This window comes from Accipiter gentilis, chromosome 30 (genome assembly GCF_929443795.1).
Source record: "Accipiter gentilis chromosome 30, bAccGen1.1, whole genome shotgun sequence".
NCBI lineage: Eukaryota > Metazoa > Chordata > Aves > Accipitriformes > Accipitridae > Astur > Astur gentilis.
In genome coordinates, this window is record NC_064909.1 from 20,513,558 (window position 1) to 20,538,128 (window position 24,571).

Below are 24,571 nucleotides of genomic sequence, written 5' to 3' on the forward strand. Positions count from 1 at the left end.
TCCCCATAGTGAAAAATGGGATCTTGTTGAGTCCTCCTCTACTGAGAATGGAGTTGAATCAAGAGATGAGCGTGTCCTCCCATTTCTTCAGCCTGTGCAGAGGTGTTACTGGCATTAGTAGATGCTGGTGGGTGTCTGGGTAGGATGCCTGTCTTACAGTACATTTTTTTCCCCTTATTCATTCTTTCCCCATCCAAGGTTGGCTTTGGGGATGAGGCATGGAGGATGGAGAATATCTTCTTTTTACTGCAGTGATCACACCACCTAATGCAGTTTCCAGGTCTCCCCCACAGTACGTGCAGCCTAGCCAGGAATAATTTCTTTTTTATCTCCCTTCTAGCCTAGATGCTTTGCAAAGTACCAAAGGCAGCTTCAGGTCTGCGTCCAGCAGCAGGCACAAAACACCCCATGGGTCCAGACCATCTCTTAGGAGGAGGAATTTGTTCACTTGAGGCCATCCCAGCCCCCAAAAGAGGAGCAGCTTCCTCAGAAAGCGTCACATTTATGAAGAAGCAACACGTGTTGGTTACTGAAAAGCAATTAAAAATTGAATGCATAATGACCCATATTGGAGCCAAATGAGAATTATGCACCAAAGTTTTGTTGATCTGTTAAGACTGTGTGTACATATGTGTGTGTATATATATATAGTATGCATTTCTGAAGAGTTGTTTTGAGAAATTTCTTATCTCAGAAGGTTTTCAAAAATGTTTTGAATAGGTTGGAGCTTCCCATATCAGTACATTTTCAAGCAGAACAAAACCATTCCCTTTTTTCAATCTGAACAAAATTTTTCATCTGAAAGGTTTAGTTAATGTATATATAGAGAAGAAAAAAAACAAACAACCACAAGGAAAACCTCAAAAGCAATGTGAAGTATTTCAAAACTATCTATATAAAGTGCTTAAATTAATTTCCATGATTTTTAAAAAATTCTGATAACACACATATTTTTTGACACTGTTTTCTGCCCTTGGTCAGAAAGAAATGTCACTTTTCATGCTCAGTCCCTTGCCTGTATCTCTGTTTAATCTTGAATGCAGTTTGAATAGTTTTAAAATTGTTAAAAGATCTCCTCTCCTCTAGAGCCTTTAGAACCTTCCTCCTGAGTTTCTATCTTCTGGAATGTCACCGTTGTATTTGTCCTGGGACTTTGGTCAATACTTTTTGCCATGCAAATGGACCTATTGTAAAAGCAGTGATAACATTTAAAAAAATGGAGGAGAGAAGAGAAAGAGAGGGAAAAATAATTAAATTTTGTTTTAGAAGAAGTATGTCTATCAGAAAGGTAAAAATCCACTACCTTATTCCCATGCTTGTTACCATCTCAGAGGTTTCTGGTAAAAATGGGAACAGAAATCTGAGCAGAAAGCTTAAGGGAGCCAGTAGTTCACATTGCTTTTTGTGTACTTCAGTCAAGAATAAACAGACGATTTTTTTTAATCAAAATGTGGTGACTTTAGCTCTTACACTAAAGAGGTGCAATTTTTATGTCAGCAAAATCAACAGTCCTTTGTTAAACAAATATAGGAATAGCATATTAGCACATTAGCATAATAGATTAACTGAGCATATCGCCCTGCATTATAAACCAACAGTGCTGAACGCTCCTAAGAATAGATGAAAATTCTGGGTCAGACCAGGAGTCCATCCAACCCAATAGCCTGCTTCTGGTGGTGGCATAAGCAGATAGGAGAGGAGCATATACTTCTGTAATACTTTCATGATGTTGTTCCCAAATAATATCCATGATATGTGCGTTAGTAAAATTTCAATGATGAATTCAGAAATACAGCTTCCAATAAAATTTCCCCTTTGAGATAGTCCCTTGAAAGAAAACACTTTGCTGCTGAGTTCAAAAAGGATAAAAAAAACAGTTTCATATCTCCAGTGTCAGAGGTAGCAGTATATGGAGATGACAGAGTCCTTTGTGATCTTCTTCAACATTTTGCAGGGAATCAAGCATCAAAAAAAAAAAAAAAAAGTATGTGCAATTAAATGAAATGTTTTACTTGACCAAACAAAGACATTTTGTTTTATGTAGGGAGGAGATGTTAATTGTTTTAATAAGAAGGGAAAGGTAACACATCAAGTGATTAAAATCAGAGCAAGACACCTAAGTCTGCCAGAAGGAGTTAATTTTGCCCTGGGTGATTCTCTATGTCATTGCTCACAGGGGATCCCAGAGCTTTGAGACACCTGAAACAAGACTTTTATGACACCCTGCTGGGTTTGCTGCTGTCATCTGGGCTTGGAGCCAAAATCAGGAGACAGGAAAGTACGGACTACGAGAGTATGGAGCTACTGCTGGTGTTGGGGAATGGCAGTGGGTAGAAAGAGAAGGGACTGAAGCTTGAATCCTGCTTTTTTTCCCCTGTCACAAGTGGCTGGGCTCTGTGGAGCCATGCCTGGAAGGAAAAGCAGAGCATCAGTGGTTTGCAGGAATTTAATTTATGGCTCACTGCTATTCAGCTATCTTGCAGCTCTATCATGTGCGAGGGCATTCCCAATGCCATCAATAGCAAATCGAGGCTAGGCATTTCCTTGCTGGTACCATACACGCATAACCCATACGCTAGGGAAATTTGCAGCTTGTGTTAATCTTTTGTGGCCTTTGTAGTTGTCTGTCTGCCTGTCCATCTGTCCATCAGCCCTCACTGATAACTTTTCAATTTGCTCATCAGGTAAGCAGAGCAATAGGGCTTCCATAGGTGATGAAGTTCTTTCACTGTCCGGATAAGCAAGGGGGAAGGCGAGGGATGCTCAGTCCATCCTATTCCTCATGCTGGGCAGCTTTCCTCCACCATCCAAGCTCCACGGACACACAAGCTGTCTGGCATTCCTACAAGGGGGGGTCCCTTCAGCATTTCCCACTGTGTCAGATACACCCTTCTAGGAGCAGACCCCAAATTAATTCGGAGTCACTTTCCTCTGGGAGCTCCTAAACGAAGCTCCTTGTCTCTTTTCCAAAAGAAAATCTTTCTTCGCAGGGAAGAACAGCCTCATTCGTACTCCAGGAGTTAACTTCTTGCAGAGCTGGCTGATACAAAAAGCTCTGGGAGCGTAAACTGATTTGCCTCTTAAAGTAATACAATTAAACCAGCAAATTTTCTGTGTAGACAGTCTCTGAAGCCTTTGTGATTTAGTTACATTTCTTTCTGATTGAAAAGAAGTTTAGTGGCATAGGGATACCTTTCAGGAACCCAAGTTTGCTGCAGCTTCTGCCTTTCCTTGCGGGATCACCCCACTTCTCCCTCCCTTCCTCCATTTCCCTGTTTTTCCACGAAGGTGTTTCGGCTGATTTAAGAATCTGAATAAAACCTGGGCGATATTCTTTAATTTAAATCAAAGCAAGGGGCCAGAGTGAAGAATAGAGAGGTTGGAGAGACATTGGTTAATGCCAGCAAGCGATCCAAGCTCCATGCAGCAGTATGCTCTGTCCCTGCTCATCTGGAGCACTCCCCAGCCCAAGCAAGGCTAGACTTCCAAATCTCCTTGATATCAAGCCTTACCATCTCCCTACTGAGATGCAAATCCTCAGCCACCACAGGTCAGAGAAGCCCTACTGGGCTGACCTTGGTGGGTGGGTCCTAGCGATAAAATAGCATTTTCCAGTGAGAAGTGTGTAAAAGACACAGATATCTCTCCAGAGGATCTTACAAGCTCAGAAACACTGTAATTTTGAGCCCTGTTCTGTAGCTACATTGGGTCAACATGAATCGTTCCAGTGTCTCCAAACAACTGAGAACCTGGTGCGCTGGCATTGGCAGGAAACTTTCTTTCAGTTTGGCCTCATTCCTGGCCACGTGGAAATTAAAGGCAACCCCCTGATGTTTTATTCAGATGGCACTCTAAGGGGGCTATATCCCCACTGAAGTTTTTCTCCTTGCAAGAGTGCTGCGGGACCATCAGGCTCTTAATTACTTGCTGTTTTCTCCAGTTATAAAGCAAATCCACTAAACTTTCTGGCATACTGAAAAGGTGGTACGTGAAAAAACACACAGTCTGTGACTCTGCTTGCCCCCAAGAGTTTTTCTGTTGGATTAAATGTGCTGGGAACTCAAGAAGAATTTTCTCCCAGCATGTGCCTGTCAGGCATTTTCCTCATATCCCACTCAACACAATCCATGGAACACCTCAGAGAAACAGGGTTCTTGCTTCATATTAATCACCCCTCTGGTCACACAGTCCCTTGTGTCTGTCTGCTAAAGCCAGTTGCATCACTTATGTTGCCTCTCCAGGAGAGGGGGAGAAAAGAGCATTAAGGTTTAAAGAGAACAAAGAAGCGATGCAAGAAAAAATACAATTTGGGGGTTTTGTTCCCAGTTTTGTTGGTTTTGTGGGCTTCAAGGAAGTAGGAGGAATGGAAAGGGGAGAAAGGGTCTCACATGAAGGATGTAATCTTCATCATTTTGATCTTTGGTGACCCTGTGGATGTGCCTAAAGTACCTTATCAAAAAGTTGAGTTCATTCAAGGTAAGCATGCCCCTTGAAGGAAGAGGATTATGTTACCTCCCATTCACTGTCGGATGCTGCAGAGTCCACAGTGCCTGATAACTTCTTACCCTACTAGTTAACATATCAAATGTCAAAACGTTTCTCAGAAATAGCTTGGGTTGGGTCTCCTGCCTAGAAAGATGCCACCCCAGCATCTGTGGGGATCAGAGGAATCGCAGAGTTTGCAGGCTGGTCTGGCAAATGGTACCCCAAGGAACAATCCTCCAGAGACACTTCCATGTAACTGATGTTGTACCCACCCCACGTGCTGGGACAAAAAACTGTCCTAAGGAAACCAGAGTCTGCCAACAACAGATCAGAAACTGCTACTCTGAATATCCTCAGCACATGCAATTGGGAGTAGATAAAGAACAGTGTAACACAGATTACATGTAGAGAAATCATGGCTGATTGTAATACAAAGCCGAGAAAGCTACTGATATCAACAAATGAGTGAATTTTACCTCAAGAGTTAATCTTATCTCATCTCAAAAATCATTAATGGCCTGTTAGATAGGAGATTGTGTAATTCACTTAAACCCCAGAGATACAGTTTCAACTCAAATAGGGGCACCTGCAGGTGTGAAAACTGAGAGTTCAGAACTCGAAGAACTCGTTCTCTGACCAAATCTCTTCCTGTCAGGAGGAGAAACCATGCCAGAGACTCTTTCAAACCTGCACAGCCTGTGACTCTCTTTCCCCATTCTTGTCCTCCCCAAAATGTGGCTCAAGGTTCCCAAGGAAGAAACCCCCATCACCTCCCTGTCCCACCACCCCTTTCTTGTCTGTTCCCAGGGCAGGAGGTGGGGGTTCAGGGCTGAGATCCTCTCTGGCAGCACTGGGCAGCATCTTCTACCCTTTCCTCTGCTGCGTGACATGTTGGAGGGCAGAGAGACCAGGGCCACTGCAGGGAGTGTAAAGCATCCACTGACGTGGTCTTCCTCCCATCACAAAAGAGGAGGAGGACCAGAGGCAGTTAGAAGGAACCAGAGCAAAACAAAGACAGGTCACACCAAATGGCACAGAGCTGATGCCTTACCATGTTCCTCTTGCTTGGTACTGTGGACATTTTGAATTCCAATGGTACTCCATAATGGCCGGCTCATATACCCCAAGAGATAGCAAATTGGGCCAAAATGATGAGCCCCCAACTTGGAGCTGGGGGTTGATGCCACCGCTCCACATGAGATACATACCCACACGGCTTGGTGGGGGTCATGTGGCCCTCCTCATGGACAGAAAAGGTCCCAGCGGTGAAGGCTGAGATCCACAGCCACCCAGGTTGGGACCACGCACTCCACCTGGATACAAATGGAGTTGGAGTGTCACAGAGCAGTAGGGTTGGATGTGGACAGAAGGAATCCACCTTCTACACCAACCTTACATAAGATAGAGGTAGAAAGATTATGAATGCAGCTTTTTCCAAAACCTATCTCCAGCAGGTCCTTAAGCAGAGCCTTAATAGAGTCATCACAGGGCTTTGAAAGCCTTGCTTTTGCCTGTGAAACAGAGAGAGGAATTTCTTCAAGGATATTTGTGTATAAACAAATCGACAGTTGAATAACAGCTTGCACAATTTTGTACAACTCTCAAGTCTTCACAAAATCACAGAATCACAGAATGGTTGAAGTTGGAAGTGACCTCTGGAGGTCATCTAGACCATCCTCCCTGCTCAAGCAGGGTCAGGTAGAGCAGGTTGCTCAGGACCACGTCCAGTGGGGTTTTGAATAACTCCAGGAATTTAGACTCCACAGCCTCTTGGTGACCTCTGTGGCTGACCACACACCAGATGCAATATCAAGAGACTCTAACAGTCCTGAAATGCAGACTCATCTCTGGCACTGTCCAATCAGTCCCAATACAGATCCTGCAACAGGAGTAGGGGCACCAGGAGCAAAAAGTACCTTGTGATGTCCCCTGAGCTGAGGGCAACTTCTTGCCACTCACAAAATGGAATGGAATCTGAAAAATAGGAATCAGTTCCAGATTTCCCTTCCTAAGTTGTGCTCACATTTTAAACTCCATGTCTTCAAACAAAGACGAAACAAACAGCCATCTAAATGGGAAAAATAAAGGAGCCTCTTGGGACTGAATTGGTCACTAACAATTGGTTGATAAACTTAAGTGGTACCTAGGTACCAACCTATAGGCAGATCACGTATATGTCTATGTATGTGGACACAAACTCATGTCAGCTGCGTGTAAGTCTGTGTGGGCACGTCTCTGTGTGTGTAAACTAAACTAGGCTTCACCACCTGTCACCTTTCCCAAATTTTCTTCTCTTTCATCACAAAATGGCAACATCTGCTTAAGGGCTAGAAGCAAAGCAGAGGGGGCAAATCATCTTCTTTACCATAAACATTCAAATTCCTGTATATGCCAGAAAAACAGAATTGCCCTCGTATCACAGGCTGAGGTCTCATTCTCTCAAGTGCAATCAAATGAACTGCTGTTGCTGTGGAGCTTGTCTAAAAACGTCTTTCTGCATTCTGCTCATTCAGGCCTTTTACGCCTGCTGTTCTCATTATTATGCTCTTGTTTTTCCAAGTGTCAAAATCTCATTCGGACATTTATAGTTTTATCTGCACTTGAATACACAATCAAACACCACAGGCAGCACCAGCCGGGGGCTGAATCACGTCCTCGCCTACGTCATATTTTCAAATTCCAGCAGAAAACATTGATACCAAAACGATCCGATGGCTGAAACTCAGATGTTATGAAAGTTGGTCATGCAGAAGAAGCAAACTCATGCTGGTCCCCATTTAGACCCTCTTCTCATTCACACTCTCTTCTCCTGAGCCTTTCATGGCTTTCCAGGAATAAATATTGCCCCCAGTACCTCTCCTTCCCCCAGCACAGCATCATTTAATTTGGTGGCAGTAGAAATCCCATTATTCAGGCCACTTGTTTTCACCTGCCACATCATCGTTCAGGAGCTTGGTAGGATTTTGTCAAGGCTGGAAGTTCATATGCCATTGCAGGACAAAGAAGGTGATGCTCACAACGAAAGAAATGCCACCTGGAGGGCTGGATGTAGACATTCGTCTGATCACCCCGTGGGACTCGGCACAGGGTCCACCATACCCTGGGCCACAGAGCACTGACACCAATATGAGGATGCTGCAAATGGCGTTTATTCAACTGCGTCACGCCCTTATATACTGTCTGTCGGTCATCCCGCCTCCTTTAACCCTTCTCTTTCCGTACATCGCGAGATCTTCCGAGCGCCAATCCCTACAGCTGGATGGACAAAGGTCAGGTTAAACTACCCACGGACTTGAAGTGCGATACAAGAGACTACTCCAGACACAGGGTGGCCACCAGCCTGAACTTTCTCACCACCTTCACGCAGGTGGCTGTTCCTAACTCCACCGTGATGAGCCTGTTGTTTCTTTCACTGCTTTGCTGGGCACCCATGGGGAGGAAGGGGGTGAGGCAGGTCAGAGGGGCTGCTGATGGGAAGCAGCAAGTGGCCGCTGCGATGGACTCACATTGCACACTGCTATGCTCCGGCCACTGAGGGCAGAAGCCTATTTACTAGAATGAGGATTCATTGTTGAAAGAAATCCTTCAGGGATAAGATTTTTCACTGTTTTTTGGGGTTTTTTTTTGTCGCTCTGAGGTGCCGCAGAGCACTTGGGACATCTGGCAAGAGCCTCAAGCAAAACAGCAGCTGCAGTTGCATATGCCAGTTTATCCCCTCTCCATGTGTTAATGAAACTCTGGTGACGTCCCTGTATCATCCTTTTGTCACTGCTACCCAGGTACTCATAGGATCTCAGCATTGCCCCAGGGGAAGTTCCATGTGGATTAGGCATTCACTGTCTCATGGTCCTTATCAGCCACCCCAACTGGATCTCAGTGCTACCAGATAGTGACAGGGCAGGATATGGTCAAGACCTTATGTTTTTTATCTTCTAAATGCTCAGGGTGGGGTTGATCCCTCACTGAAAGAAAGACATGGATCCCAAGCAAGTTATCTAGTCTCTACCTATCAACAGTGGAGTATGGATGGGAATTTCCCGAAGATGATCCAGCAATTGGTTTTGGACGCTGCAGTCTGAAGGCTAGATTAGACTAGGTTGGATGCCTTCCTTTGAAGAGGAAAAGAAACTTAAGCATCAGTAGAGATTAAGTCCAGCATTGGGTCTAAGAGGTTTGTGCATCTGTTTAGAAGTACCTGCATTTCAGGTGATGCCTGCTCCCCACTGTTTCCACAGTAATTTCCAGACAGGGAATGTCTGCTTGGGACTCATGTCCATTTCGTAGGCCAACTTCCCAGCAGAAATGATGGAAACCTCCAGAAGAGCTCTTTGGTACCTGAAAGGCAAGTTGCCACAGGCCAAATTTTCTGTGATACTATGGGCATAATGGAATTTTCAAATGCCTGACAGAGCAAAGAACCATTTGTTCTTTTATTTAGTTCACCATTTCTGCCCATGGAGCTGTTTGATGGGACTCCATAGTCCCTTTGATGCTCTCTTCAGGACTGAAAACTTTCCTGTCACGTCCCAACCCTATGCCAGGTGTCTGCCAGCCCCATGCTTTCCCCTGTTGACTGGCACCTCCCTGCTGTCATTCATGGTCCAGAGGCAAATCCTGACTTCACTCTTTTCCCCATCTGTGTCTTTAGCAAGGACTCCAGAGTCTTTCTCACTGTCAGTGAAAATACGTGGTGTAAGCCTGAAGGTGGAAGATATTGCCCAGAAATTTGAGATCAGCAGAAGTACAAGTTGGGCAAGTTGGAAACAGTAGCCAGAGCTTTTGACTAGAGGAAAGATAGACGAAGTAAGCATTTTCTGTATGAATTATCCTCATTCTGTGCCATTTTTTTGCACGCCACTTGAAGAAGTAAGGCTCAGGGTCTGGCCAGTGGCTGCATGGAGCCTGTGCATCCCTGCTGGCTATTTCTTCCCGTGAAATGAAAAGAAATCTTCCCATCACCTGACCAAAGGGGTCAGGATACCCTCTTCTCTTCCTACATGGAGCCATTCCTGCTCTCCAGCCTCAGGGAGATGAGGCAGGATTAATAATTGTGATCAATGTGTTTCTTGTTTCCAGATACAGCATACCAGAAGGTATTTTGTGAGTATGATATATGAGTCACTGTGGGATGCAGCAGAATTTTTTGGCCTTGCAGCTGTGGAGGTACAGTATTCATCTTCTCTCAGCCTATAAAACATGCAGCCCAGAGACATGATGAATATGTTTTGCAGAAGCTCAAGTGGAAACTCCAGGGAAGTTCCTTGAAAGTGTTTCTAAACAACAAGACATTCATTTTGTTAGCTAAACAAAGTAAGATAAACCTTCCAGATCTCCTTAGCCCTTCTTCCCCTGCCCCTCCTCACTTTCCTGGCTTACTTCTGAAGCCTCTAAAGAGAGGATTGATTGCAGGCTGGTATTAGCTTAAGCTCCTGTTTTCAGCTTTGGAGTACCCAGCCTTCATCACAACCTGTGCCAGTAGCTGGCAAGTTGATAGTCATATCTGGGCATCCAGAGGACACAGACCAAGGGAAAACCAAGAGGCAGGGGTAGTCCAGGGACACAAACCCTTTGCAAGAAAAGTATCGCATCTTCTGGCTGTGCGGTGAGGGAACTTGCCTGGTGCTATGCAATGAATTATCCCCCGTCCATAATTCATCCCATGTCTTGCACTTGTCCCCTGTTCTGTTTATCAAACCTGTTGGTCCCGCTGCTGCCCAAAGACTGTATTAAATTGGTTCATCAATCATCTGGCTGCCAGCCACAGTCTTGCCAGGGAAGGGAAGAAGCAAATGGGTAGAAGTACCATAAAGCTCCACAGATAATGTAATTCCGCTTAGAAAAGTTCTTACTTCTGCAGCCACTTTTAAGCCCATTAGAATAGCTGTTCGTATTCCTTACTACTTAATTTAAGGCATTTAGCTTGAAGAGGCTGTAGTGAATAAAGCCCTTTTTTTAGTAGGGCATTTGGATCTTCATTCTTGCACCAGTCCTGGCTGCGTTACCCTCCAGAGTCAAGCATGACAGGCCAGTTAATACCAGCTAAGTATTCAGTCCAGTAATAATCATAGATGGGGCTTTGCTTTTCAGGGCAAAGAAGTAATAAAAGCAAATATTGCCTTTGTGAGTTCAGAGCTGAGTCTGCGAAGAGGAGCTCACAGAAATCCATTTCCAGGCTGGATATGAATGTCTGGACAAACAGTGCCTTTGTACCATTTGGCACGTCAGCCCCAGGCAAGGGGCTGGTGGTGTGTGTTACCCCGTCCCCACCTCTAATTGAGCAGAAATGCTGGATGGATGCAGGGATTTGTCATCTCAGGCAAGGCTTCTGCTTAGACTGTGGCACCCAGGGCTGCACAGAGCATGTCCATCATGGGATGGGGCTGTTTAGTGAAAGTGGAGACAGCATCAGTCTAACACATCCTGCCTTGCACAAGTTTGCAGACTAGCCCACCATAAAGGTGACCTCATTTTTATCCAAAATTTGGTGGGCTATTTTCCTTACCTAATATTTTTATCTGCAATACATGTGTTTTTTTAAATTACCTAAAATAGATATTTTTTTTCTGAAGAATTTTAACCTCAGTGGCATTGTGAAAATATTTCTCATTTGACCTAAAAACATATGTCGAAAACAAAGACTGAGTTTGTTTTGATGTCTGAGGTCCCAGTGTTGTGGCTGGCAGCAATTACCAGGGTTCCACAATAGATACAGCTCTCTATACATGTACCTGTTTTGGCTCTGGAGACTTGAATCACTGCCTCTGCTTGTCTGTCTGTGGTGTTTGATTGTGGGCTTATGTGGCCAGTCTCTCTCAGTAGACGAGTTTTATCTTTCAGCTAACAGTACCCAAGGTACAGACACTAAGAAGACAAGTAAACAGCCTGACCACTATCTGCATTTAGATGTCTTGGCTTCTTTGGGGGTTTAATGACCATTTTTTTCACCTTTTCTACCACATCAAGGAAAAGCTGGTGAGAGTGGGTCTGACTGGGCTCTCTGATCTACACAAGATGTTTCTTTTTCTCATTTCCTACATGGTGCTTGCTAGAGCACAGGCATCCCTGGCATGGAAGCCCCCAAACAGACTGTCGCTTCTCTGGGTCAGATATCAAATGCGCTGGATCAAAAGGTCCTGGATGGGTACCAAAACCAAGGGACTTCCTCAAAATGCACAGATACCAAAGATCTGGTCCCTGTTTAAAAAAAAAAAAAAAAAAAAATCAAGAAAAAATGCTTATTAGTTGCCAGATGCTAACCTATTAAAATTGTCCTCAATTGCATTTTGTGTAATAACTATTTTCCAGATCTGATTAGCTTAAACTTGCAGAAGTGTTGTAATTTGCATATAGTGACACTGGGGAGTAATGGGGTGGTTTTACTAATTAGGGAATAGCAACTAAGAATTTTCTTAGGGATAAGCAAATCCTTTCAGACTAGTCATACACTGATGGAGGATGGTTTCTGTGTTGATGATTTCTCCAGCTCAATGGAAACCTATCTGAAAGGAATAAAGGAGGAATATAAGAATGTCTTTCCCCTATGCACTTACCAATGCACTCTACATTCAGAATTCAATATAGGAGGGATTTGATTTTGCTAAGTCACAAAATATGCATTAAGTTAAAAGAAAAAACAAACACACTCAGATTAGGTAATTTGTCAGAAACTAGAACTTCTGTGAAAGCGCAGGCATGTTCCCCAAGCAAAATCAAGCTATGTTGTAATGACAGGAGCTGCAAAATTCTGCAACTCTACGGCAGCATGTGACTAATACAAGACACCTGGTTTTGGCTGGGCTGAACATTTTAACAAGAAGCTGGATTTGCACCATAGGTCCTATCCTTTCACAAAGGTCAGGGCTGTCCTCAAAGAGCTCATCACGAAAAAAAGCTGTTCTTTGTGATCAGCTTTGTCGCTAGGTTGAAGATCCTATCAGAAAAAGGGCTATTAGTGCTTGACAAATCAGCCTTCTGAATCCCTTTGGGTCACTCAACACATCATTTTGGGTAGATCCGACCTCTTATTGAATCCAATCAAGACATACTGTCAAGATTTCAGATTATTTGACATTTTGGTTAATGGTTTCTTTTCCCTTTGAGTTCCCATCTATTTTTAAGTGAAAAAAATACTGGTTTGAAATGGTACAAAGTTTCATTTCAAAGAGGTCAACCCCAAATGTTGCAGAATTTTCCATAACATAACGCGACATTTCAGAAATGTCAAATTGAAATGTTCCAGCATTTTCAAACTTTCGCTCCATTTGGGGGGGTTGAAACTGTTTACCTCAGTTTATCCAAAAGCTCAAATAGCTTCAGTGCTGTGCATTTACCTTCACCTGACAAATCCAACCTAACTTCAGTGAATAGGAGCCTCTCTGTTCAATCCTTTTATTAATACTGTGATGGATAGCAGATGCTTGAAGAAAATCTTTGAGGAGAACTGAATGACCAACTCTTTCTAAAGTTTTCTCTGCTTTCCTTGCTAAGACTTTTAAGCGACCCTAATAAATATGTCCATGATCCACAAAGCCCCTGGCATTTTTCTGGAAAGGGCTCTTCTTTTGAGTGTTTGGAGGTCCCAGACAAGAAGCTCATGAAATCCCTGGTCACCCTGCTGAGACGCCTGGCCAGACATCCTTTGCAAAGTGAGTAGGATGCCTTTTCCATCTAAACGAATGGACGTGACACTAGGTGTAAACCTGGGAGTTGTTTATATGTTGCTGTTTTGAAATGATCATTTTCCTCCCGCCTGCAGCCTAGTCTCTTTTTCTTTTTTTAATATGTATTGTTTGACATTTTTTCTGCCTGAAACATTTATAAGGCATTATGCTTAAAAAATTAGGTTGATGAATGAGAAGCGACGGTTCTCCTAATACAGTCATTGACAGAAAGGCCAGAAGCCTTTTTTAAAGCGTGGAAGCTTGTCATTTGGCTGCTGTAAATTGCTCTGAGTAGCAAGACAGTAAAAAAAAAAAGACAAAAATAGAGCAATAGATGACACTGAAGCAGAAAGCGTCCCAGCAAATACAGCATTGTGGAGAAATACAATTAAAGCATTACGAATTCCTCACTCATTTTAATGAGGGAACAAAGACTGTCTCAGAACTTGTGCAGCTCACATGCTTCTACAAGACCTTTTTTTTGTAGGTGACAGATCTGTTATTGCTTGCCGGGTGACCCTGCTGATATCACACCATGGTCTATAAAGATGATGTCCTCCTTTCGTCACTCTGCAAGGCTGAGACCCACTGAAATGGCATTAGTTGGTCTTGTCAATGGGTAGATCAGTCCTGGCCAATTTTCGCTTTTCTTTGCCTGTTTTGAGCAGGGATTTTGCTTTTGTCTTGGGTCCTGGACTCGAAGGCGTCTGGAAGGATGTGTTAGAAGAACCGCTATTTGAATACTTCTCAAACTCCAGATGTAGCTCTCTGCAGCGGCCAGTCGGTTGATGTGAGTGTGACTGTGGGATCATTGCAGGAGGCAATCCCCAGTCGGCTGTGATTCTGCTTTCTGTGTTCATTATTGACAGCTGTACTAACAAGCTGTAACTTCGTGAGGTTGATTGTGCTCAAGCCAAAATGCCTGACAAATAACTTCGAGAACTCCAGCTGATCAGGTTGAACTCAAGGCACCTGCTTGAGTACTCAAAGCTACACAGAAGACGTGATACAATTACCGGAGCTTTGGATTGTTCTTCTGAGCCACTGGGAACCGTAGCGAGAGACACAACGGCCACTTTAACACCATCAAAATAGAAACTTCTCTTCCAGCTGACACATCGAGCTGAATGCACCACCCCCAAGAGAGAAGAACATGGCTCCAACACCAATGGCCCTACTTCAGAGTAGCACTTAAGCTTGTCCGTGATCCCCTTGATAATCAAGGGAACTGCCCTGCTTGGATGCCTAAGTGTTCATCTGAATCAAGGCTAAAAGTGTATCTACTAGCTCTGGTTTCCGAGGTGTTTGTCCTGCACTAAAGCTGAGGCCTGAAGTGGATGCAAGGTAACTGGTGGTACCTGGCCTCTCCGTGGTGGTGAACCTGGGCAAGTTGTTCCACCTAGTCAGTTTGCTCAAAAGTACTGCACTGGAAGGGAAAATTCAGCCCCTCTTGCCCTTGTCAAGGTAAGAACAGACCGACCGTTTCAGCTGACTTGGAAGAACGTTTTTGTGCAAGTGGCAGTTTTAGAGGGCTTTTCCCTTGCTACCTTTCCCAGCCAGGCTGGAATCCAGCCATCTCACAGAAGCAGGATCGTAGCTGTGTCTGGAGGGGACATGGCAGACCCTTGACTCACAGCCCATCTGTCCGCATTCTCAGGGGAGGCTGAGCCTTCTCAGAAGTCATCGTGATGCATAGTATTAAATCCTAGGATATGGTTAAGCTTAAAGGCACTTAAAAGTACCACCTGGGAGGCCATTGGTTCCATCATCATCCTAATTGTGCAAATAACCTCATTCGACTAAAAAAGTGTCTGATTTCCAGCCGGTTTACTGTCATATCCCAGGATCATGTTTCAGCTGAGAAATGAGCATCAGATCTTCATTTCCAGGTGAAACAAATAAACATATTGCATTGTTGTTGTTGTATATCTTGCAGACAAACAAAGCAGTAGCCAAGGGGGACTTCCACCACGCAAGCTCCAGCTCCCGGCGAGCACTCTTCCTGGCTGTCCTGTCCATCACAATCGGAACTGGCATCTACGTCGGGGTGGCCGTGGCTCTTATTGCCTATCTGTCCAAAAACAATCATTTATGAGCCTCAGGAAAGGGGGAGAACCAGCCACCCGGCGCCTGCACTGCAGAACTCCCCAGCAGATCAGACTGCATGATTTTTCCAAAAAGATCAAGACACAAACACCTTCTGGGGGCAGGTACAGGATAAGATGGGCTTGTGCATTACTGTAGGGTGGGAAGCTGGCTGGGGTGGGGGTAGTTCCACCGTTTGTGATGCACAAGTCTCGCTTCTCTTCATGAACCCCCGTACAAGAAAGAAGGAAAGAAAGAGCGAAAGAGAGAAAGAAAGCAAAAGACAGAAAGAAAAAAGAAAAAAGAAAAAAAAAAAAGAAAAGGAAGGAAGTTGGGGGAGGTCTGGAGAGGGGTGTTTTGCCTTTGCCTTCTTTGCAATATGGTGTTTACAAGCAGCTGGCAAACTGAGCTGTTCTCTTAATACCTTCTTGGTGACCTGAACTTTGCAGCCAGCATGAGCTTGTGCTTAGTTTGCTTGTTAAGCACGGCACTGAGATCTGGGAAAGCATGGACAGTGGCTGGTTCTCTGAAAGAGCAATATAACAACAGGAGGAAGAATATGTTTTCTTTTTTTTTTTGAACGCAGGACTCATTTGCCTAAGAGTGAAGCAGAGACCTCAGCGTAGAATGGTATTGCCTACTCTTCTTGTGTGGGTAGGTTTCCATGGAGGAGAAAAGGAAATAAAAAGTATTTTTTCTTTCCTTTCCTTGTTTTTGGATTAAGATGTGACCCACAGGCCCACCCAATGCAGAACAGCTGAGGTTACTGCATGACTTGGCTCCGCAGACTGAGCGTGAGGTCGAAGTAGCATGGGATCTGTTGTAAAATTAATTCCTCCATCCAGTCACATTGTGATAACGGCACATTCCTGTGGCATATTGCTTATCTGGGTTGCTCCACCTTACCGTGGAGACCTGCATAGCAGTCAGTGCAAGAAACCTGGGGGAAAAAATGCAAACTGAAATACTAATCAATTTTAAATTAAAAATCGTGGTAAAGCATGGGAATTAACCAGGGGAAGGAATGCTTCATACATTTCTGGGGTCCTGCTGATACACAGAGCAGTGAAGGAGACCACTCAGATTACAAGCTCACAGCTCATCCGTGGACCAGGGACACAGCATAGCAATGGAGAGACAAACGTGTCCCTCGATAAGCAGCGCAATGGTATGTTGTAAGGGAATTGAGCGTTGTCCTTATTTCACTGACTGAAATGATACATTTACTTTCTTCTTTACTCCTTCCCCACAGTCAAGCTTTTTTTTTTTTTGTCTTACAGATGTACCATTTCATCCCACCAAGGGTCTATCAGCATAGATATATATGTATCTACATATATATATACAGAGAGAGAGAGAGAAACTGATCAAAAAAATAAGCATTTTCTTATTCACTGCATTGTGGTTTACAAACATAATTTCTTTACCCAAGAATGTCATCAAAGACCTTTTTTTCCAACTCTGTATTGTGTGTCAGTTTTGCTCTGGGACAGCTTTTTCTCCTGTTTTGGGGTTGGCATTATTTTGCTTTTAATTTAACTTTTTTTTTATTTTAGGGGGGAGGAGGACAAACACATCCAAAACTATTTTTCTGCTAGTTATACAGTTTATTAAAACACATGGTATACAGCTGCCGATGCTCCGTGTGACACTTTCTTTGGACGGATGCGAAGCGTTAGACTGAGTGAAACTTGCCCCCAGTACCCCGAGTTCAGCTACCTGGAAAAGCACCCGTATGGACCATCCCATACTGTACCTGGACCCAAAAGCCTATTGCAGTCACTGACAGTTCTTTTTTGCATTGATTTGTTGGGCTTCAAACTAAGCCTGGAGACTAGCAATGTACTTCTAGTCATCTTCACCCATTCTCAGCCGCTGCTAAAGTTGAGGTCCCAGTAAATGCATTTTTTTGCCCAAGTTGCCGTATTAAGGTAAAGTCAATCCTGTGGTTCTTCCCCTTCAACCTTTTTTTTCTAGCAACTGCCATGGAAGCCTCTTCCCTTTGAAGCGAGGCAGTGGTGACTGGGCAAGTTAGAGTCCCCAACTGTATTTGCCCCAGTGGGCAGTATCTGGGTTTGGGTAGGTGAGGCACAAGAGCACAATCTGCTGCCTCCTTATTCTTCCAAGAAGATGCACAGGGTTTCCAGCTGTGTTGCTTACAGCAGGCTCTCCAAAGCAGTGTGTCGTGGCTTTAAAAACCAACCTGGGCTGTGTGTTGCAGTCCTTGCCTCACTTCCCCCTGGAAATCAGGTGGCTGTCACCACTTTGGTGCACATTTGCCCCATTTCAAACTGTTCTTCCCATTCAGGAAAAACGGGAAGTTTCTTTCTAGGTTGTTTTTAAGGGTGAAGTGTTGATAGACTTTGACTATAAGGGATCAACTCGCAGCAAAAGCCCCATGCTTTGCCAGCAGAGGTCTCATCTCACTCAGCCCATGGGTGACATCCACGCTGGGGACCGTGGGCTCCTGTTCATCCATCACCACCTTGGGAGTCTTTGGGGGCCATATAAGCCCCATCCAAAACCCCAGACCTGAGCACCACACGTCAACAACTAATCCATTTGCTCAATAACCCAGATTTAAGGGTGTTTGGGTGTGGATCATCACAAGAAAGGAGAATGATGATTGGGATTCAAGCTAAAACTCCCAGGACACCACTCTACCCCTGTGTGAAGGCCCTAAATGCCACAGCGTGTGAGAGGTGCAGTGAGACCTGTGAGCCCACGTTTGCTTTTGCAACACGCAGGTGCCCAGTGAGCTTGAATTTGGGCAAGGTAACACGTTTCAGTTAGGGCTTGGCTTTCACCACAGGCTCCTGTGCTTTGCTCCTGACGCACAGATCAGCCCAAAGAACCACACAGCCAAGCTGTGTAACATGCTCTTGCCTTATGTCAGCATGATTTGTGGGGAATTACGTCTTTCTCTCAAAGCCTGAACTTTGGAGCCCAACGGTATTGAAGAAGAAACTCAGATTTTCCATTTAAAAAGAAAGTAACTAATATTTCCTAGCCGTGAACTGAATTTAACCTGGAGTTCAAAAAAATTAGAAAGCGAATACAGAGACTCTAAGGTCATTATACGTACCCAACATAGTAATAATAATGCGATTTTTAAACCAGTCTTGTGGTTGGGGGATCTGCCTTATGATTTTTGATGATGGTTATGCAGACTGAATATTGACCTGAGAGGCAAAAGCCAGCTCTGGAGCTAGAAGAAACTTTCCCAGATGAGCAGCCTTAAAAATGCCATAGAGGCCCTCGCGCCCGGCCTTAAAAATAGCATCCCAAGCTGAGGAGTGCAGACTTGCATGTCTCCAGGAACCTCCAAGGGACAGTAAACAGGAGCAGCACTGTGGGAAAGACCTGCCTAGCAAGAGCACTCCAGTGAGCATCACTTGGCTGAAAGTTGAGGATGTGCCTCTGTGCCGCACATGCTGGAGCAACCCACCATGGGACTGGTATTTGGTGGGGCAGTCCAGGGGGGTAAGCAGGGAACCTAAAGGGAGTTTTCATCCTGGGAAGGTAGACCTGGGCCTTACTGCAGCCCAAAGTGGGGGTAAAGCTCCCGTTGATAGCTTTCATGCCTTATTATGGGTCCAGTTTGCTGAATATCTGCAGCACGGGTATTTACCCAGGGCTGTGTATCAGCCAGGAGCTGAACAGGGACCAGTCTCTCTTCCTAAGGTAAGTGATGTTGGCATGGCCCGCTGCAGCATCTCTGGCTGCCAGAACAGATATAAGCCTCTAAAGAAAAATCTATGGCATGAAGACTAGAAAGTGCCACCGACACCAATGCTAAGGTCTGAGCTTCTGCTGAGCAAGGACCGTGGAAGCTGCGTGACACAGGTTTTCTCCTCAGTGTCAGGAAGGTTCTGATGAAGGAAGAGGAAATTTGAAGGAAATACTGCAGAGGTAACATTTAATTCGGTGTTTTCCTCGGCTCAGGCTTTGGTGTTGCCACATGCCGTGATGTGGCTGAAGCAGAGGAACCACCTTTGTGCAGGAGCATCTGGTGGAAAAGCAAGAAAGACCACGCGAGAAGGACCACGTGGGGTGCGCTGGTGCTGTCTCACAGCTTGCAGGAAGATGCATTTCCTAGGAGGATTCTTTTCCTGCAAAAGGATCTTCTTCTGCAGTGGGTTGCGAGGAGCTGCTAGAGCATTTCAACTGCTGCGTTTCTAACCGTTGGTTCTCCAAACACTGTCCACATCACCTCACTGCACCCTACTGAGGAGGCAGCTATAAACTACCACCCGTCTGAGACACTGAAGCAGCCTGTTGGCAGAGACAGACTTTAGGATCTATCTTTGCTTTACCTGTGCGCCTGAAACAAGCTTTCTTGTAGGTTTGTGGTGTGTCCTGGGCCAGCAGCATCAGGTCAGCATACTGGTGGGGCCATGCTGGCAGAGAGGGGTTTGACCCTCACAGGGCTGGAGGAGCAGACCGGTGACTGGGGTGACCTTGCAAAGACGTATGATTTCACAAGAATTCAGTGCACATTCACACACACACACAAGGACCATCAAACGCTTTCAGGTTTGCATGTGTACATGGCCTTTCTGAAGAAAGAGAGGCTTACCCCGATTTTGGGTGTGCTCTATATCTCACCATCTGCAGTGATACTCCTGGAAGATGCCAGCTGTGGAAATAAATTTTTCTATTGCATACCAATACCTTTTTCCCCATCAACTTGGGAGATGTGTAAAGTCCTGCCATCCTGATGGGCCCAGCTAGAAAATGCTGAGAAACATGTTTTGGGCTCTCATAAGATACCTGAGAGCAAGAGGAACAGTGAGAACCAAAGGCAAAAGTGATGCCTTGGGCTGCCTATAACCTTGTTTGATGTTGATAAAAACCTTAGGCTGGCAAAGTCAGGGAGCAGCTTTTCAAACACACATGGGGGGATTTCTAGCTTTGTTCAGCAGCAGAAGGGAGGAGGGTCTGTGTGTAAATGAAATCACAAGTCCCTGTTGCTTAAGCTGGAAACACAGCTCTGCAACTGGGCAGCCATGTGAGATTCATGTCCTTTTATTCACAAAGAAGAGCCTGTGTGACCCACGCTGCAGCTGAAACCACACTACCATCTTTTGCTTTCTGAGTACCGGCTCCAAACTGCTACCAGGCCATGGGATGACAAGTGCTCCACTGGTTCAGATGTATCAAAAAATAAGCTGTCGTGTTACCTTTCCACATATAAAGGTCCCGCCTGTCTTCCCCCGGCCAGAATAAATCTGGCATAAACTTCCTATTGTGTGCTCAGGCAAATTTGGCAGAAAGACCAGTATGTGCATCTGCCTTACCCAGATGATGCTGGTATTTCTGAGTGATGCCACAGCGTACAAACCTGTATGAATTGGGAAATCACAGTCAGATGGAGGAATATCTTCATAAATTGCTATAGCAATTACTCCTGCTGTTTAGAGCCATACTATTCAAGACTGGCTATAAAATGTTGTCAGCAATTGTTGAACTATGAATGCACTCTGCAGACGATCATTATTCATTGTTGGCTGCTTATTGCTGATGGTTATTCTCTGTTGAGTAATTCCTGCTTTGGGAAAGGAAGGGTTGCGTGACCAGGGAGGACAGACAGGGATCCTACATCTTCTGTGAAGGATGTATTGGAAGAAGTCAGGAGGAAGTAGTGACGGGTAAAGATAGACCCCTGAAAGCTTACTTTTCTATAGAGGGACACCAAGAAAATGACTCCGGGTGCTTTCCCTTTTCAAAGCAGCTTTTTGAAACTGAGTTAACAAACATACCTGTCACTCAGTTCAGCTTGAACTTGCCCCTTAAACTTACCTGTTATTCAGAAGCTATTGCTCCTTTTACGCTCTCTCCAGGCTTAAAGGCAACTTTATTTTTAATAAACGTCACTTTTGGGGTAGCAGACTGCTCCTCCCTCCTGTGTCTGGACACAGGGAGATCCTGTTTAGTTTGCAAAAGAGCTTTGCCATCCAGAGAGAGAGGAGAGAAGCCGATCTCCCAAAGACTACAGCTGCCACATTGCTTCCCTCCCTTTCTGAAGCGAGACCTTCATCCCATATTGGCTCAGTCAGGAGGTGTCGAAGAAGTAGCACTGATATCTTTGCCAGATGACAAGCTGTAGTGATAGCTAAGATTTACTACAAGGAAAAAAATCAAGCTGTAAAGTCCAGGGTCAGAAGGCTCCAACTTAATCGTATAATGTAGGATGTCATTGTGGATTAACCTCAAAAGATGCGTGGGGAGTGCTGGAGACTCACTGAGAGGAAAGAAAAAAAAACCTCTGTGAAAGTCTCAGAGCTCAAGGGAACAGAGAGAGACTCTCAGCAAATAATGTGCTGGGTCAGAGACTAATTACACATTACATCTGCCATCTGATAGAATTTCATATCCCCCTGATACCTCCGTTGATTCTCGGCACCTTCATTTGGGAATCTTCCTAGCTGAGCGTTTCTGATTGCTCTGTCAGTCTGGAATGAATTTCTCCCATCTTCCACTCAACAGCCACCGTACGGCTCCCTTGCAAGAGCTCCCTGCTGAGGCAAGAAGAAGGCACAGCAAGGCTGCCTGGGAGCATCCTTGTACACCAAAGCTGGACCAGACACCAGCCTGCCCGTGGCAGTGGCAGTGGCAACCACCGTCTCTGGGCTTGCTGCCATGCACCCTTCACAGCTTGGGAAATGCTGCAAAGAAAATTCACAGGCAGCCAACAACCACTGGCTCCTCTGGAATCTCCCCTTAACTTCTTCCCGCATCAGTGCATACAATGAGGGCTGGCCGGAGGGTGTTTCTAAGCTGAGGGACTTTTTCACTTGGTAACCATTTTCAACAGAACTTGACAGAGGGTGTGGATGGCTTTAGTACAATTAAGTGCCTATAAACTCCACAGTAAGGAACGGTGCAACAGGAGAGATGTACCCAATCACTGCCCAATTCCAGAGAAAGGGCACAAAGAGAGAGTGCACTGTGTATTAGACATCAGAGAACACACACTCAGGCTGCTAAAAGCCCCAACCGGTGGTGGAGCTTCTGTCAGAGTGCACAAGAGGCCGTGATACACACAGTCTGCAGGAGAACAGGTTTCATTAGTCTCAGAGGTGATTACACTTGCCTGTTAGCAGCACGAGGCCACAGGGTGAAGAATCGCAGAAGGGCTGCACGTAGGAAACCTTGTTATGCGTCTGGTTCCTTCAGGGCAAGATGTGGTCCAAGTCCTGGGCTCAGACAACTTCAAATCTGAAAGAGATTTGAAGACAGGAGGCAAACATGGAGATGGACAACAAGAACAGTGTCAGTTTTCTCAACTAAACCAGTCCAGCCCTTTTCAGCATCCTGCACCAACTCTGTATCATGCCAGCACCAAGGGTGCTCTTTGCACACAGCTGCTGCGTTACCAACACGGTGTGGTTCCTCAGGCAGTCTGATCGCTGCAGCCCATGGTCCCGCTTCTCTTCTGCAACACAGAACTTTGGGTTTTGCTTCAGACATCACGGGCAGGACTCAGTGTTGCAGACACCGGGATCACAGCTGTGTCAAGGGAATGAAAGCAGGAGCTGCCAACACTGTTGCAGTTTATGGTGATACGGTGAGGACAACATATGTCTCATATTTATTGATCATGAGGCAGCTCTGGTGACCCTGCTGCATGCAATGATCAAAAGGTAGGTGCTACTTCTTCGTGCCATCACATTTCCCTCTTTGGACGTGTCCAAGTGTACTTATGGCAGGTTGCTCTAGCCATTTCAGGGTATAGCTGTCTGTGGAAGGAGCAGAGGAGTGGGAAAGGGCTCTGGGAGGCAGATTTTATGAGGTGGGAGGTAGGAGAGAATCTGTCGTCTACTACATCCAACCTACGATTGCACACAACCACCATGCTATGTGCACGGGGAGAAAGCCACCTTCTCTTGTCCAATAACTCTACAGTGGGCTATTTTGCTGTGGTCAAAATCCTCCCTCTACAGACTTTCCTGACAAGTAACAGATTGTGCTTGTGCAAAGGTAAAGCATCTGAAGTGATGCAACCAGGTGGGTTACAGTAGTCTTCCCTTCCCAACACAAGGCCAGGTATTTGCATACCTCTCAGATTCAATTTGTCCTTCCAGAAAACTCAGAGCTGATCCCCCTCTTTCAGACTCATGCCATTTCTTACTCAGTGCCATATATGTACACATACATGTGCATACATACATAGACACATACATACATGTACACATATGTATCTCATATATATGTATAGGTGAGATACCGAACAGAAAGACATGGGGAAATCAATCGACTTGTTCTCCATCGAGGAGGATGCTGCAGTGGATTTCAACAGAAAAAAAACCCAACAATACTGATCAATAATCATCTACAAAATGGACAACAGATCATGAGAACTAGCCTTTGCTGCTTCCCTGCTATATGCTTTTGAATCAGCTCTTTGCTGCTTTTTGCTCCCTGCCACCTTTGACCAGTGCATCTTTTGCTAGCATTGGACGGGGGCAAGTTGATGGTCATGCATGGAAGTGGTACTGACACATCCTTAGCAGCTTGCTGCCCACTATTTTGTAGCAGAAAGGACCTGACCCCGAGGAAGGCATTTCTTGATCCAGCTTGGCCATGGATTTCCTCTATATGTGTTTAGATAAGCCTTAGTAGAGCCTGTACTGCCCTCCAGGGACTAGCAGCTCATCTGAGCTGTCTGCCAGCTCTCTGGAGTCATCTGAAATCTCTAGGAATTAGAGATGGTGGTCTGCATATAGGACCATAGAATAACTCAGGTTCGCAGTGAAAGTCTTCACTCTGGCCTCCTGCTCGATGCCCTGTGCTTCTGCCCCCAAACACCTTGGTGGCCTCCACTGGACTCACTCCAGTTTGTTCCTCTGTTTCTTGCACCGGGGAGCCCCAGACTGGGAGGGATCTCACCAGTCCCAAGTAGAGGGGACTATAATCACTGTAATCACTTTAATCACTCCCCTCACCTTGCTGGCTGCACTCTTTGCTGATACAGCCAGTTGGCCTCCTCTGTTGCAGGAGCTGCTGTGGACTCCTGGTTACCGCCCTCACATACTTCACCAGACTGGGTCATTTTGTCCCAGAGGTGGGACATCACATTTGCTTTCACTGACCTTCACAATGTCCATAGCAATCCATTTCTCCAGCCTGTCTAGGTCCCTTTGAAAGGCAGCTCTGCCCCCCAGAGTACTACCTGCTTCCCCAACCTCTTATCTTCCACAAACCTGCCACGTGCCCCACAGAAACTACATTTTCCCTGTGCGAATCAAAGCAGAAAGACAAAAAGCATGTTGGCTTGACCACCGTTTTTGCAGGTGCTCTTCTGGAAGAAGTTGCAACTCTTCTCTTTGAATTTCCCC

General features: G+C 45.2%; 1 protein-coding gene across 1 annotated transcript in view; it reads left to right on the forward strand.

The window, feature by feature from the left end:
- Positions 1 to 16,251, forward strand: part of SYNDIG1 (synapse differentiation inducing 1) — a 78,622-nt gene extending 62,371 nt beyond the window's left edge. Inside the window, exon 4 of the mRNA XM_049833695.1 lies at positions 15,082 to 16,251. Within this exon, the coding sequence (XP_049689652.1) occupies positions 15,082 to 15,240 (159 nt within the window). The 3' untranslated portion in view covers positions 15,241 to 16,251. The remainder of the gene's footprint in view (positions 1 to 15,081) is intronic.
- Positions 16,252 to 24,571: the final 8,320 nt, after the last annotated feature.